Source organism: Hyperolius riggenbachi, chromosome 2 (genome assembly GCF_040937935.1).
Source record: "Hyperolius riggenbachi isolate aHypRig1 chromosome 2, aHypRig1.pri, whole genome shotgun sequence".
NCBI classification, from domain to species: domain Eukaryota; kingdom Metazoa; phylum Chordata; class Amphibia; order Anura; family Hyperoliidae; genus Hyperolius; species Hyperolius riggenbachi.
In genome coordinates this window covers 561,145,674-561,158,378 of record NC_090647.1, presented here as the reverse complement: position 1 = coordinate 561,158,378, position 12,705 = coordinate 561,145,674, and the positions used below count along the sequence as shown (strand labels likewise).

General features: G+C 44.3%; 1 protein-coding gene across 1 annotated transcript in view; it reads right to left on the bottom strand.

Moving 5' to 3' along the window:
• KPNA1 (karyopherin subunit alpha 1) overlaps window positions 1–12,705 on the bottom strand; it is an 89,320-nt gene that overhangs the window by 26,275 nt on the left and 50,340 nt on the right. Inside the window, exons 5-6 of the mRNA XM_068270935.1 lie at window positions 2,109–2,203; window positions 787–918 (exon numbers count right to left, since the gene is read on the bottom strand). Of these exons, the coding sequence (XP_068127036.1) occupies window positions 787–918; window positions 2,109–2,203 (227 nt within the window). The remainder of the gene's footprint in view (window positions 1–786; window positions 919–2,108; window positions 2,204–12,705) is intronic.

Below are 12,705 nucleotides of genomic sequence, written 5' to 3'. Positions count from 1 at the left end.
GCTTTGAGGCACACTGGGAGATCAGAGGCACTCAGTGATGTGTCAGTGCCAGACATTGAGGCACACTGGGAGATCCGAGGCACTCAGTGACATGTTGGCGTCAGGCATTGAGGCACACTGGGGGATCAGAGGCGCTTAGTGATGTGTCGGCGTCAGGCATTGAGGCACACTGGAAGATCAGAGGCGCTTAGTGATGTGTCGGCGTCAGGCATTGAGGCACACTGGAATATCAGTCGCTTAGTGATGCGTCAGCGTCAGGCATTGAGGCACACTGGGAGATCAGAGGCGCTCAGTGATGTGTCGGCATCAGGCATTGAGGCACATTGGGAGATCAGAGGCACTCAGTGATGTGTCAGCGTCAGACATTGAGGCACACTGGGAGATCAGAGGCGCTCAGTGATGTGTCAGCGTCAGGCATTGAGGCACACTGGGAGATCCGAGGCACTCAGTGACATGTTGGCGTCAGGCATTGAGGCACACTGGGGGATCAGAGGCGCTTAGTGATGTGTCGGCGTCAGGCATTGAGGCACACTGGAATATCAGTCGCTTAGTGATGCGTCAGCGTCAGGCATTGAGGCACACTGGGAGATCAGAGGCGCTCAGTGATGTGTCAGCGTCAGGCATTGAGGCACACTGGGAGATCAGAGGCAGTCAGTGACATGTCGGCGTCAGGCATTGAGGCACACTGGGAGATCAGAGGCGCTGAGTGATGTATCGGCGTCAGGCATTGAGGCGAATTGGGAGATCAGAGACGTGGCAGCATGGGGCGTTGTGGTGCAGTAGTACCTGCTCCTGTACATCTTCAAACTCTGAGCTGAGCAGTTCTATGAAGATGGGAACGGCCCCGGCCTGGATCACTATCCGGGTCTGCAGGGAGTTCCCAGAGGCGATATTGGTCAGCACCCAAGCCGCTTCAAACTAACGAGAGAGGAGAAAAAAAAGAAAAAAACAGTTCAACAAATCCACCAAACAGATATATCTCCATACTGACAAAATCAGTTCGTCTTCCTAATACATTTTAAAGCGGAATATAACCCTGCATTTCAACTTTGCTCTAAAACATTATTTACAGTATATTATATGCAACCAGCATTTTTTTTTTTTTTTACTAGACCAGCATTGGAAGAGTTACACAGGGCTTTAAAGTTCCTGGAGATTTCTGCAGACGCATCCGAAGCTGAAATAGATACATTTATGTAAACAAAATGTATCTAAGTGTTGAATGTGACTCATCTCTCTGACTGAGAAGGAGCTTGGAGGACAGCCAAAGATTGTGTAACATTTATCAATACATCTAACTAAATAGAATGTAACAGTCTGAACTTCTGCATATCTCTCCACAGAACTTGAAACCTCTGTGTTTAACCCTTCCAATGCTGGTCTAGTAAAAAAAAAAATGCTTTTTGCATATAATATGCTGTAAATAATGTTTTAGAGCAAAGTTGATATGCAGGGTTATATTCCGCTTTAAATAATAACAATAATTTTAAAAAAAAGTAACTTTTTTTTGGGCTAAAAAGAAAGATAGTTGCCGTGCCAACTAAACTCCTCCTCAGAGACCCACAGATGGCTGCTCACTCCCAATTTAGTCACAAAGCCAAGCATGGGTAAGAGCTGAAGCCACGCCTCCGCGAAGTTAATCAGAAAGCCCGACTTCATACTAACTAGAAGGGTGGGAGTGGCAGGCAAATGGAGGTCTTCTGAGGACACGCACGCACGCACGCACGCACGCACGCACGCACGCACGCACGCACACACACACACACACACACACACACACACACACACACACACACACCTCTTAATAAAATGGGAATGGTTGGTGATATTAACTTCCTGTCTTTGGCACATTAGTATATGTGAGGGGGGGGGAAACTTTTCAAGATGGGTGGTGACCATGGCGGCCATTTTGAAGTCGGCCATTTTGAATCCAACTTTTGTTTTTTTCAATAGGAAGAGGGTCATGTGACACATCAAACTTATTGGAAATTTCACAAGAAAAATAATGGTGTGCTTGATTTTAACGTAACTTTATTCTTTCATGAGTTATTTACAAGTCTCTGACCACTTATAAAGGCAGGCGTCGCAATGCTGGAAGAGGTAACTACCTGTAACGTGCAGTTTTCTTTCCTCTTCAGGAACTCCACAAAGCGGGCCACAACCCCTTGTGTGCCGATCACCTCGTCGATAGGTGGGTTGGGCTCTGTGGAAACACAAGGCATGATGGGTAAAGGAGAGATCATAGCAAAGCCATTACAAAGAAAACTCATCATACATGGAAGAGGACCAGTAATAGCTGGTAAAAAATTATAGGATTTGCAGATGGCAGAAAACTTTGAGGCTAAAACTATGCACAGGGATTGCACTACATATAAGTCGATTAGGACGTTTGGTTTGTAGATGTAGGTAGAAGACCAACTTCCCACACCCCCTTGTGGGAGGGTACATGGAGTGGAGCACAACACTGTATACACACCCTAGACAGAATTCAGCTGAGGGGGCCACATTGGAGCAATCTTGGACATGAATCTGCGGAGATATCGTTTAACACACCCAAGAACTGAAGAACTATGGAGGAAGTCATTTTTATTTCCTTACAACTAATACCAGTTCTCTGGCTGCAGTAGTGTCTGAATCGCACACCTGAAGCAAGCATGTGGCTAATCCAGACAGACTTTAGTAGAAATACCTGATCTGCATGCTTGTTCAGGGTCTATCGCTAAGCGTATTAGGGGCAGAGGATCAGCAGGACAGCCGGGCAAGGTGCATTGTTCAACTACTTAATGACCGCATCACGCCAATTGGCGTGAACACGGCGGCGGCAGCCCCAGGACGATTTATGAGTACATGTAAGGAGCAATTCTGCAGTGATCACTACCACACAATATAAAGCAGGAACTTCTTATGGTATGATGAAAGTGCTGATTTAAGAACAGAACAGATACTCTTAGATGAACTATGCAGCCAGGCTGAGCAATAGACTGCAGATAGAAATGATCCACTCCCTAGTACAAGGCTTACATTACAGATACTCATAGATGTATTATGCAGCCAGGCTGAGCAATAGACTGCAGATAGAAATGATCCTCTCCCTAGTACTGGGCTTACATTACAGATACTCGTAGATGTACTGTGCAGCCAGGCTGAGCAATAGACTAGATAGAAATTATCCACTCCCTAATACAGGGCTTACATTACAGATACCCATAGATGAACTATGCAGCCAGACTGAGCAATAGACTGCAGATAGAAATGATCCACTCCCTAGTACAGGGCTTACATTACAGATACTTGTAGATGAACTATGCAGCCAGGCTGAGCAATAGACTGCAGATAGAAATGATCCACTCCCTAGTACAGGGCTTACATTACAGATACTCGTAGATGTACTATGCAGCCAGGCTGAGCAATAGACTGCAGATAGAAATGATCTACTCCCTACTACAGGGCTTACATTACAGATACTCATAGATGTACTATGCAGCCAGGTTGGGCAATAGACTACAGATAGAAATGATCCACTCCCTACTACAGGGCTTACATTACAGATACTCATAGAGGAACTATGCAGCCAGGCTGGGCAATAGACTGCAGATAGAAATGATCCACTCCCTACTACAGGGCTTACATTACAGATACTCATAGAGGAACTATGCAGCCAGGCTGGGCAATAGACTGCAGATAGAAATTATCCACTCCCTAGTACAGGGCTTACATTACAGATACTCAGATGTAGTATGCAGCCAGGCTGAGCAATAGACTGCAGATAGAAATGATCCTCTCCCTAGTACAGGGCTTACATTACAGATACTTGTAGATGAACTATGCAGCCAGGCTGAGCAATAGACTGCAGATAGAAATTATCCACTCCCTACTACAGGGCTTACATTACAGATACTCATAGAGGAACTATGCAGCCAGGCTGGGCAATAGACTGCAGATAGAAATTATCCACTCCCTACTACAGGGCTTACATTACAGATACTCAATGTTAAGCTTGGGGGTGTAATCTCCACAGTCAGCATACAACACATAAGCTGACGTGAAGGAGGTACACACACCAGCACAAGGGATCAGGATATCCCCAGTTTAGTGGAGGAGAGGACTGACTCCAATAGGAGATTGTGGTGCACAGAGCCGGTGCAGATCTGAACAGCCACAAACACTTTCGTAATAACGTCTCAGCGCAAAGTAGCGCTGAGCGCATAAACCAGGACTGAGGAGATCAGGACAGGTAGACAGAATGAACGCTTGCTAGCTAGCGATTACTTAGCGACAGCAAGCGTCCAAAACCAGACAGACTGGAATGAGGCAGCCAATGCGTTGCGGCGATGGCGTGCCTCACAAAGACAGGACAGGAGAGACAGGAAATAGCAGGATCGAGATAGATGAACGTAACACAGATAAATATACAATAAGTATGTTTTCCTAGCGTATTACAATTACAGCTATCAATGAAACTATTTGTAAGGTCTGACTAACATATGTATATATCGGCAATGAACCGATATATGACATAAGCAGGAACGCTGACTAGGACTGGAGTAATACAGGGAACAGGACTCAGAAGGATTCGCTATCTCTTCGCAGAGATGAACGCAATCCACAAACAGTAACAGAACAGGATTCAGAAGGATTCGTTATCTCTTCGCAGAGATGAACGCAATCCACAAACAGGACCAGGAACAGGATAACTAGCTCAGCACGGGTGTTCACGATACGCGCAAACTACCAAAACGTGCTGGAAAACTGACTAACTGAACACAGGAAATAAACAGTTCGTGTACGTATATATCAGCAACACTGATATATCAACGTAACACGGATACAAGGAAAATAACAAAATGCGCAAGTATGCGTATATATTGGCGATGAACCAACATATGACACAAGACAAGCAAGTAACAACTTCTAGAACAAGAGCAGAACTAGGAGGACTCGCTGACCCCTTCGCAGGAGTCAGCGCAGTCCACACGGACCAGGAACGAGGTGGGGCACGAGCAGAGTAACAGATAGAGTCTGAGACTATGGTAGCCCATGAGACATTGCAGGAAGCAGTTCTTTATACTGAGGTCATCCAATGGGAGCAGACCTGCAGATTCCCACACAAGTGAATGGTAATTAATCACAGGCTGATAGCAGGAAAAGGCAGACAATGATATGCAGCCTGCAGGAAAGGGACTGCCCCTCCACTGCAGCAGACAATGTTTGTTTACACAAGAGCATGTCAAACTGTCATTAATTTCAGAGTGACTGCAGATGGAATCAGCAACTAGTTCAAGTGCAAACCAAACTATGCAAGAAAATGCATGTAATGACATCAGAACTGCTTGGGTTACAATACCACTGCAGCCAGCAATAAACGCTGCAGACATGATCATAACATTACCCCCCCCCCCCCCCCCCCCTTAAAAGCGGATACCAGACGCTTTTTGAAACTGAAATTCCCAACAAAACAATCTGACTGATAATTCATGATGACCGGGACAGCCCGGCAAGACCAAATTCCAGAATCAGTCCCCACAAGACTGGACCCATCAGAACCAGAACCTACAGAACCATGCCCGTCAGCACCACAAGCCTCAGTGTGATACCCATCAGAACCACGACTTCCAGAGAAAAGCCCCCAGAAACTCTCTGAGCGATACCCACCGCCTTCTCGGGACTGTCCAAAAACGCCAAAGCCTTTGCAATGCCCACCGGAACTGTCCCCACCAACACAAAACCCACCGTTGAACCAGTCCAAGGTACCAGGACAAGTTTCCTCAGAGATCTCCCAGAACACTTGGAAGCTCCAAAGAGATCCCCACAGGTCAGAACGCCCCTTAGGTTCACATGGAGAACCATCAAGAACCCCTATGGAACCCAGGGCAACTCTAGAGTCAGGGTCACAAGGACAAACATCAAGATCAGGGTTTTTAGGGACCAGAACCATCTCCGGGCATGCAGGCCAACCGGCAACATCAGAACATGTCTCCACTAGGGAAGCGTGTGAGCACGCCAACACAGACACACTTGGGCACTCTGGCATACGAAGCACATCTGGGCACACTGGCACAAGAGAGACTTCTGGGCATGTCAAGGAACTGCAAACCTCAAAGTCAGTCAAGGTAGGACCGAAACCAGGACTGGGCAAAAAAAAATCATCATGACTAGACTTCACAGTTACTGGATTGTCACTAAAAAATGCAGGATTAGACTTAGATGTCTCTGATTCCAGCAAAGTTATTAACAAATCATGTTCAGGGGCATTTACAAGACAGGACAAATCTTCTGATGTATGCACCGAACTAGACAGGGTTCCCATAACTTCTTCTGGACTAGACAGAGACTCATCAAATACACTGGATTGGAGCTCATGAAGGGCTGCAAAACAAGTCAGTAGTGCAGCAATCCCCACTGAACTAGGCAAAACTGAGTAACTCACTGGACAGGAAGGGGACTCAGGAACTTCTGCCACACCGGCCAGAGAACCAGAATTTTCCAGGATACAGGGCTGGGTTTCAGAAACACTCATTAACCCGGATTGAAATTCTGAGATTTCTATTATTTTTTCCAGCGAGTCAGAATTATCCATGTTACAGGGCAAGACTTTTGAAACATTCAGAGGACAGGGCTGGAGTTCCTCGGCTGTTACAACACTGGAGAGGGACTCAACAACATTGGTTAAATCAGACTGTGTACAGGGCAAGGTATCTAACACACTTGCTGACGAGGACAATATTTCAATGGCTTCTGCTTCGCTGGGCAGAAATTCATCAAGTTTTATTAGAGCAGACTGTAATTCCAAAACAGCTGCTAGACAAGTGAATATTACTGCAACACCAACTGAGGTAAGCAGTGCCTCAGACTGTTCTGCTAGAGGGTTTGAAGTATCCAAAGTACTAGGTGAAGCATAAGACTCTGTGACCACAGCTTCACTGGACAGGATCACCGAACAGTCCACACTGCAGGGCAAAACCATGGAAGCACCTGCTGGACAGCATAATGATTCTGTGACCTGAGTTTCATTGGAGAGATCTACTGCACAATTCATGGTACAGGGCAAGTTCACTGGAACATTTTCTGAACACGGTAATAATTCTGCGATTTCGGACTCACATAGCAGACGCTCTGAGTTATTCATGAAACTAGAGTGAGGTGTAGAAACAGGAAGATCAAAACACAATGTTTGCGCATCTAAATCACCATTCAATTGTGAAATTGGAAAATTCAGATGCTGGGGTTCTGAGATTTCTGGACAGGATTGCTGGGACTCAGAAACTGATGTAGTGCATCTATTGGCATCTGCTGGATCAGACAGGAGTTGAACTTTATTAACACAGGTAATTTCTGCAGAAGTGTTTGCAGAGACAGGCAAGATTTTTCTGGTGTCTGTTTCACTGAACAAAGACTCATGAGTACTGGCTAGGCTGGACTCAGAAGTCAGCAGGACCTCTGGGTCCTCTGCTGAGAAATTTGTGCAGGGCAAGATTAAGGAAGTATTAGTAATTTCTGTCTTACTGGGAAGTAACACTGAGTTATCCATGGTACAGGGTGGAATTACAGGAACTTCAATTTCACACAAAAGGAGCTCTGAATCACTCGCTGAATCAGCCAAAGGTGCTGAAGCAGGCGAGTCCTCAGGAACTGAGGAAGTGGAACAATCTCCACTTGACAGTGTGTCTTCCCTGGTATCAACTGATTGAATCGCATAAAATTCGTCCAGAATCATTCTCCACACATCGATCAATGGAGCCACAAAGTCATACCCACACACACCAGTTTTTATTAGGTTATAGGCAGACTTAATGCATGCATTCAATACTAATTCACTTTTTGCACTGTAAAACTGACAAAATGAACTTGCATCTTTCTTCCATTCATAGACCAGGGCTTCCATCTCTCCCTTCTCAAATGGAGGATCCCATGCATATTTAACAGCTGAGCATTCCGGCTGATCATAGTTTGCAAATGTGTTAGTGGCAGAAACATACATTGGGTTATTTAGCAGGTGATTGGCCGATTTCTTATTCCTAAGGATCTCCAATACCTGTAGCAAGTGTTGAACTGTAGTGTATGCAAATTTCCCTTGCTGCACGAATAAATTGATCTGTTCAATACTCTGTAATATATCTTCATAATCATATTCAGATAATTCATTTAAACAAGAACTTTTATTTTCCCTGGCTAGCAATGAAAGTTCATTAGTAGTTTCATAGGTCCATTTGACTCCCCTGAATGGTGACTGAATTTCATTATCTGCTACTGGCGAAGTCTCATTACAGATCTGATGCGCAGTCGCCAAGGGCAACGACTCCGCTGATTGTAACGCTTTTCTTTTGGAGCGTTTACGTTTGGCTTTAGACCCTGCTGCCTTAGCAGAAGAAAAGTTATCAGAACAATTATCTGCTTGCTGATTATTTTTGTAGGCAGTAGAAGGAGCAGCTGATTGACAAGCTGCCAGGAGCTTATCAAAAGGGCTAGGCAAATCGGTTTTGCGCAGCCAGTTATGGATCACAAACGCTAGAAATTCCAGTGGTCTTTCTTTTAAATTGGTATGATCCAAGACATCGTAGGCCCACTGAAACAATCAAAACATAAACTAGCTGGGGGGCCCACGTTGAAACAGGAGTAGCCTGGAGCTCAGGATTGGCCAGGAACCTGGCACATTCAGAAAAAAACTCATTTTCTGTTTCAGAATTGAGCTTCTCAAATTTCTTAAAGGAACAGGAACCATAACAAACAGTGTCATTTTTGCTGGGAACCCCCCCCACAATGGGGATTGGTAATGGGGCTACCATAATGTTAAGCTTGGGGGTGTAATCTCCACAGTCAGCATACAACACATAAGCTGACGTGAAGGAGGTACACACACCAGCACAAGGGATCAGGATATCCCCAGTTTAGTGGAGGAGAGGACTGACTCCAATAGGAGATTGTGGTGCACAGAGCCGGTGCAGATCTGAACAGCCACAAACACTTTCGTAATAACGTCTCAGCGCAAAGTAGCGCTGAGCGCATAAACCAGGACTGAGGAGATCAGGACAGGTAGACAGAATGAACGCTTGCTAGCTAGCGATTCCTTAGCGACAGCAAGCGTCCAAAACCAGACAGACTGGAATGAGGCAGCCAATGCGTTGCGGCGATGGCGTGCCTCACAAAGACAGGACAGGAGAGACAGGAAATAGCAGGATCGAGATAGATGAACGTAACACAGATAAATATACAATAAGTATGTTTTCCTAGCGTATTACAATTACAGCTATCAATGAAACTATTTGTAAGGTCTGACTAACATATGTATATATCGGCAATGAACCGATATATGACATAAGCAGGAACGCTGACTAGGACTGGAGTAATACAGGGAACAGGACTCAGAAGGATTCGCTATCTCTTCGCAGAGATGAACGCAATCCACAAACAGTAACAGAACAGGATTCAGAAGGATTCGTTATCTCTTCGCAGAGATGAACGCAATCCACAAACAGGACCAGGAACAGGATAACTAGCTCAGCACGGGTGTTCACGATACGCGCAAACTACCAAAACGTGCTGGAAAACTGACTAACTGAACACAGGAAATAAACAGTTCGTGTACGTATATATCAGCAACACTGATATATCAACGTAACACGGATACAAGGAAAATAACAAAATGCGCAAGTATGCGTATATATTGGCGATGAACCAACATATGACACAAGACAAGCAAGTAACAACTTCTAGAACAAGAGCAGAACTAGGAGGACTCGCTGACCCCTTCGCAGGAGTCAGCGCAGTCCACACGGACCAGGAACGAGGTGGGGCACGAGCAGAGTAACAGATAGAGTCTGAGACTATGGTAGCCCATGAGACATTGCAGGAAGCAGTTCTTTATACTGAGGTCATCCAATGGGAGCAGACCTGCAGATTCCCACACAAGTGAATGGTAATTAATCACAGGCTGATAGCAGGAAAAGGCAGACAATGATATGCAGCCTGCAGGAAAGGGACTGCCCCTCCACTGCAGCAGACAATGTTTGTTTACACAAGAGCATGTCAAACTGTCATTAATTTCAGAGTGACTGCAGATGGAATCAGCAACTAGTTCAAGTGCAAACCAAACTATGCAAGAAAATGCATGTAATGACATCAGAACTGCTTGGGTTACAATACCACTGCAGCCAGCAATAAACGCTGCAGACATGATCATAACACTCATAGAGGAACTATGCAGCCAGGCTGGGCAATAGACTGCAGATAGAAATGATCCACTCCCTACTACAGGGCTTACATTACAGATACTTATAGAGGAACTATGCAGCCAGGCTGGGCAATAGACTGCAGATAGAAATGATCCACTCCCTACTACAGGGCTTACATTACAGATAATCAGATGTAGTATGCAGCCAGGCTGAGCAATAGACTGCAGATACAAATGATCCACTCCCTAGTACAGGGCTTACATTACAGATACTCATAGATGTAGTATGCAGCCAGGCTGAGCAATAGACTGCAGATAGAAATGATCCTCTCCCTAGTACAGGGCTTACATTACAGATACCCATAGATGAACTATGCAGCCAGGCTGAGCAATAGACTGCAGATAGAAATGATCCACTCCCTACTACAGGGCTTACATTACAGATACTCATAGAGGAACTATGCAGCCAGGCTGGGCAATAGACTGCAGATAGAAATGATCCACTCCCTACTACAGGGCTTACATTACAGATACTCATAGATGTAGTATGCAGCCAGGCTGAGCAATAGACTGCACATAGAAATGATCCTCTCCCTAGTACAGGGCTTACATTACAGATACTCATAGATGTACTATGCAGCCAGGCTGAGCAATAGACTGCAGATAGAAATGATCCTCTCCCTAGTACAGGGCTTACAGATAGAAACCTTTTCTCAAGCATATAAGTAACCTCAATGTTGGTGTAACACAGGAGTAGCCTCAGGTATGTAAGGAGGGTGAGAGGAGCGCCAGACATACTTGGCACTGCAGAGTGAATCATTTCCATCTGTGATCTATTATTAAGCCTGGCTGTGTTGGAGGATCTACAAGTAACTATTATTAACACTGCACTATCATTATAACCCAAGGAGTTACCATGTTAACATTCTGGATTAAAGGTGTGGCGATCACCACGGAATCGCTCCTTACAGCAGAATTAGCTTGGATGGAGCAGTAAAGAGTGCAATACAATTAACCCATTAGGAGCTTCAAAGGAATTAAATGTATCTTGTGTAAGATGAGTGCACAGCTTGTGACCTTAGTCAGCAGAACTCGTTGTGCTGTAAATTCTTGGAATGCTTTGATCTCTCTCTGCTAGCAGAAAATATAGAAACTGAAAGCAGAAGTCCTCTGTTATTGTCTCACACTGCCCCCTAGTGACAAGTGGCCATAAATACACGTGACAGCAGTACTAATTAGTAGCAAGGAAATATAAGAATTAAAAAAAAAGTGTGCTTGGCCTGGAGCACTTGCAAATTTAAAAATAAATTGGCAGCTAAGGGGTTAAAGGGCATCTATCACAAAATAAACAAGTATTGTATACTATTACCATCACAAAAGAGCGCACTGCTTTGCAAAATATTTGCCTTTACTCCCTAAAATCTGTAGGGCCCGAGGCCCACTGGGGGTCGCTCCTATGCTTGCACTTTGTGCAGGGAACCCCGACGTGTTATCTGGCATGTTGGAAGCGCTGTATAAACTACTGTCAGACATTGTACCAGGGCTGTGGAGTTTGTACAAAAACCATCCAACTCCCACTCTGACTCAGTTTATGAAACCTCCAACTCCGACTCCAGGTACCCAAAATTGCTCCAACTCTTCGACTCCGACTCCACAGCCCTTCCGATTAACATTTTTTTTTAATTTTTTTTTTTGCACAAAATACTTTAAAAACTCCTTACCTCTCCCCATTTCTTTTTTCACCGGCTTCTGGCACTTAACCCCGCCCTCTTTCACAAAAGGTCATAGGCGCTTTTATAAATCCAATTAGAAAAACGCAGATGACCCCCTTATGGTAGGGGCGGTGCTATGTGACGGAAGCCAGACCTGGGGGTATCCAGCAAGTAGTTTAACCACTTCACCACTGAGGGGTTTTACCCCCTGACCACCAGAGCAATTTTCACCTTTCAGCGCTCCTTCCATTCATTCGTCTATAACTTTATTATTACTTATCCCAATGAAATGAACTATATCTTGTTTTTTTTGCCACCAATTAGGCTTTCTTTAGGTGGGACATTATGCCAAGAATTATTTTATTCTAAATGTGTTTTAATGGGGAAATAGGAAAAAATGTGGGAAAAAATTATTATTTTTCAGTTTTCGGCCATTATAGTTTTTAAATAAAGCATGCTACTGTAATTAAAACCCATGAAATGTATTAACCCATTTGTCCCGGTTATAAAACCATTTAAATTATGTCCCTATCACAATGTTTGGCGACAATATTTTATTTGGAAATAAAGGTGCATTTTTTTCAGTTTTGCATCCATCCCTAATTACAAGCCCGCAGTTTATAAAGTAACAGTGTTATACCCTCTTGACATAAATATTTAAAAAGTTCAGTCCCTAAGGTAACTATTTATGTTTTTTTTTTTATTGTATTTTTTTTTTTTTTTAATTACAAAAAAAAAAAATAATAATTGGGGAGTGTGGGAGGTAATGAGTTAATTTATTGTGTAAATGTAATGTTTGTTTATGTAAAATGCTTTTAGGGTGTA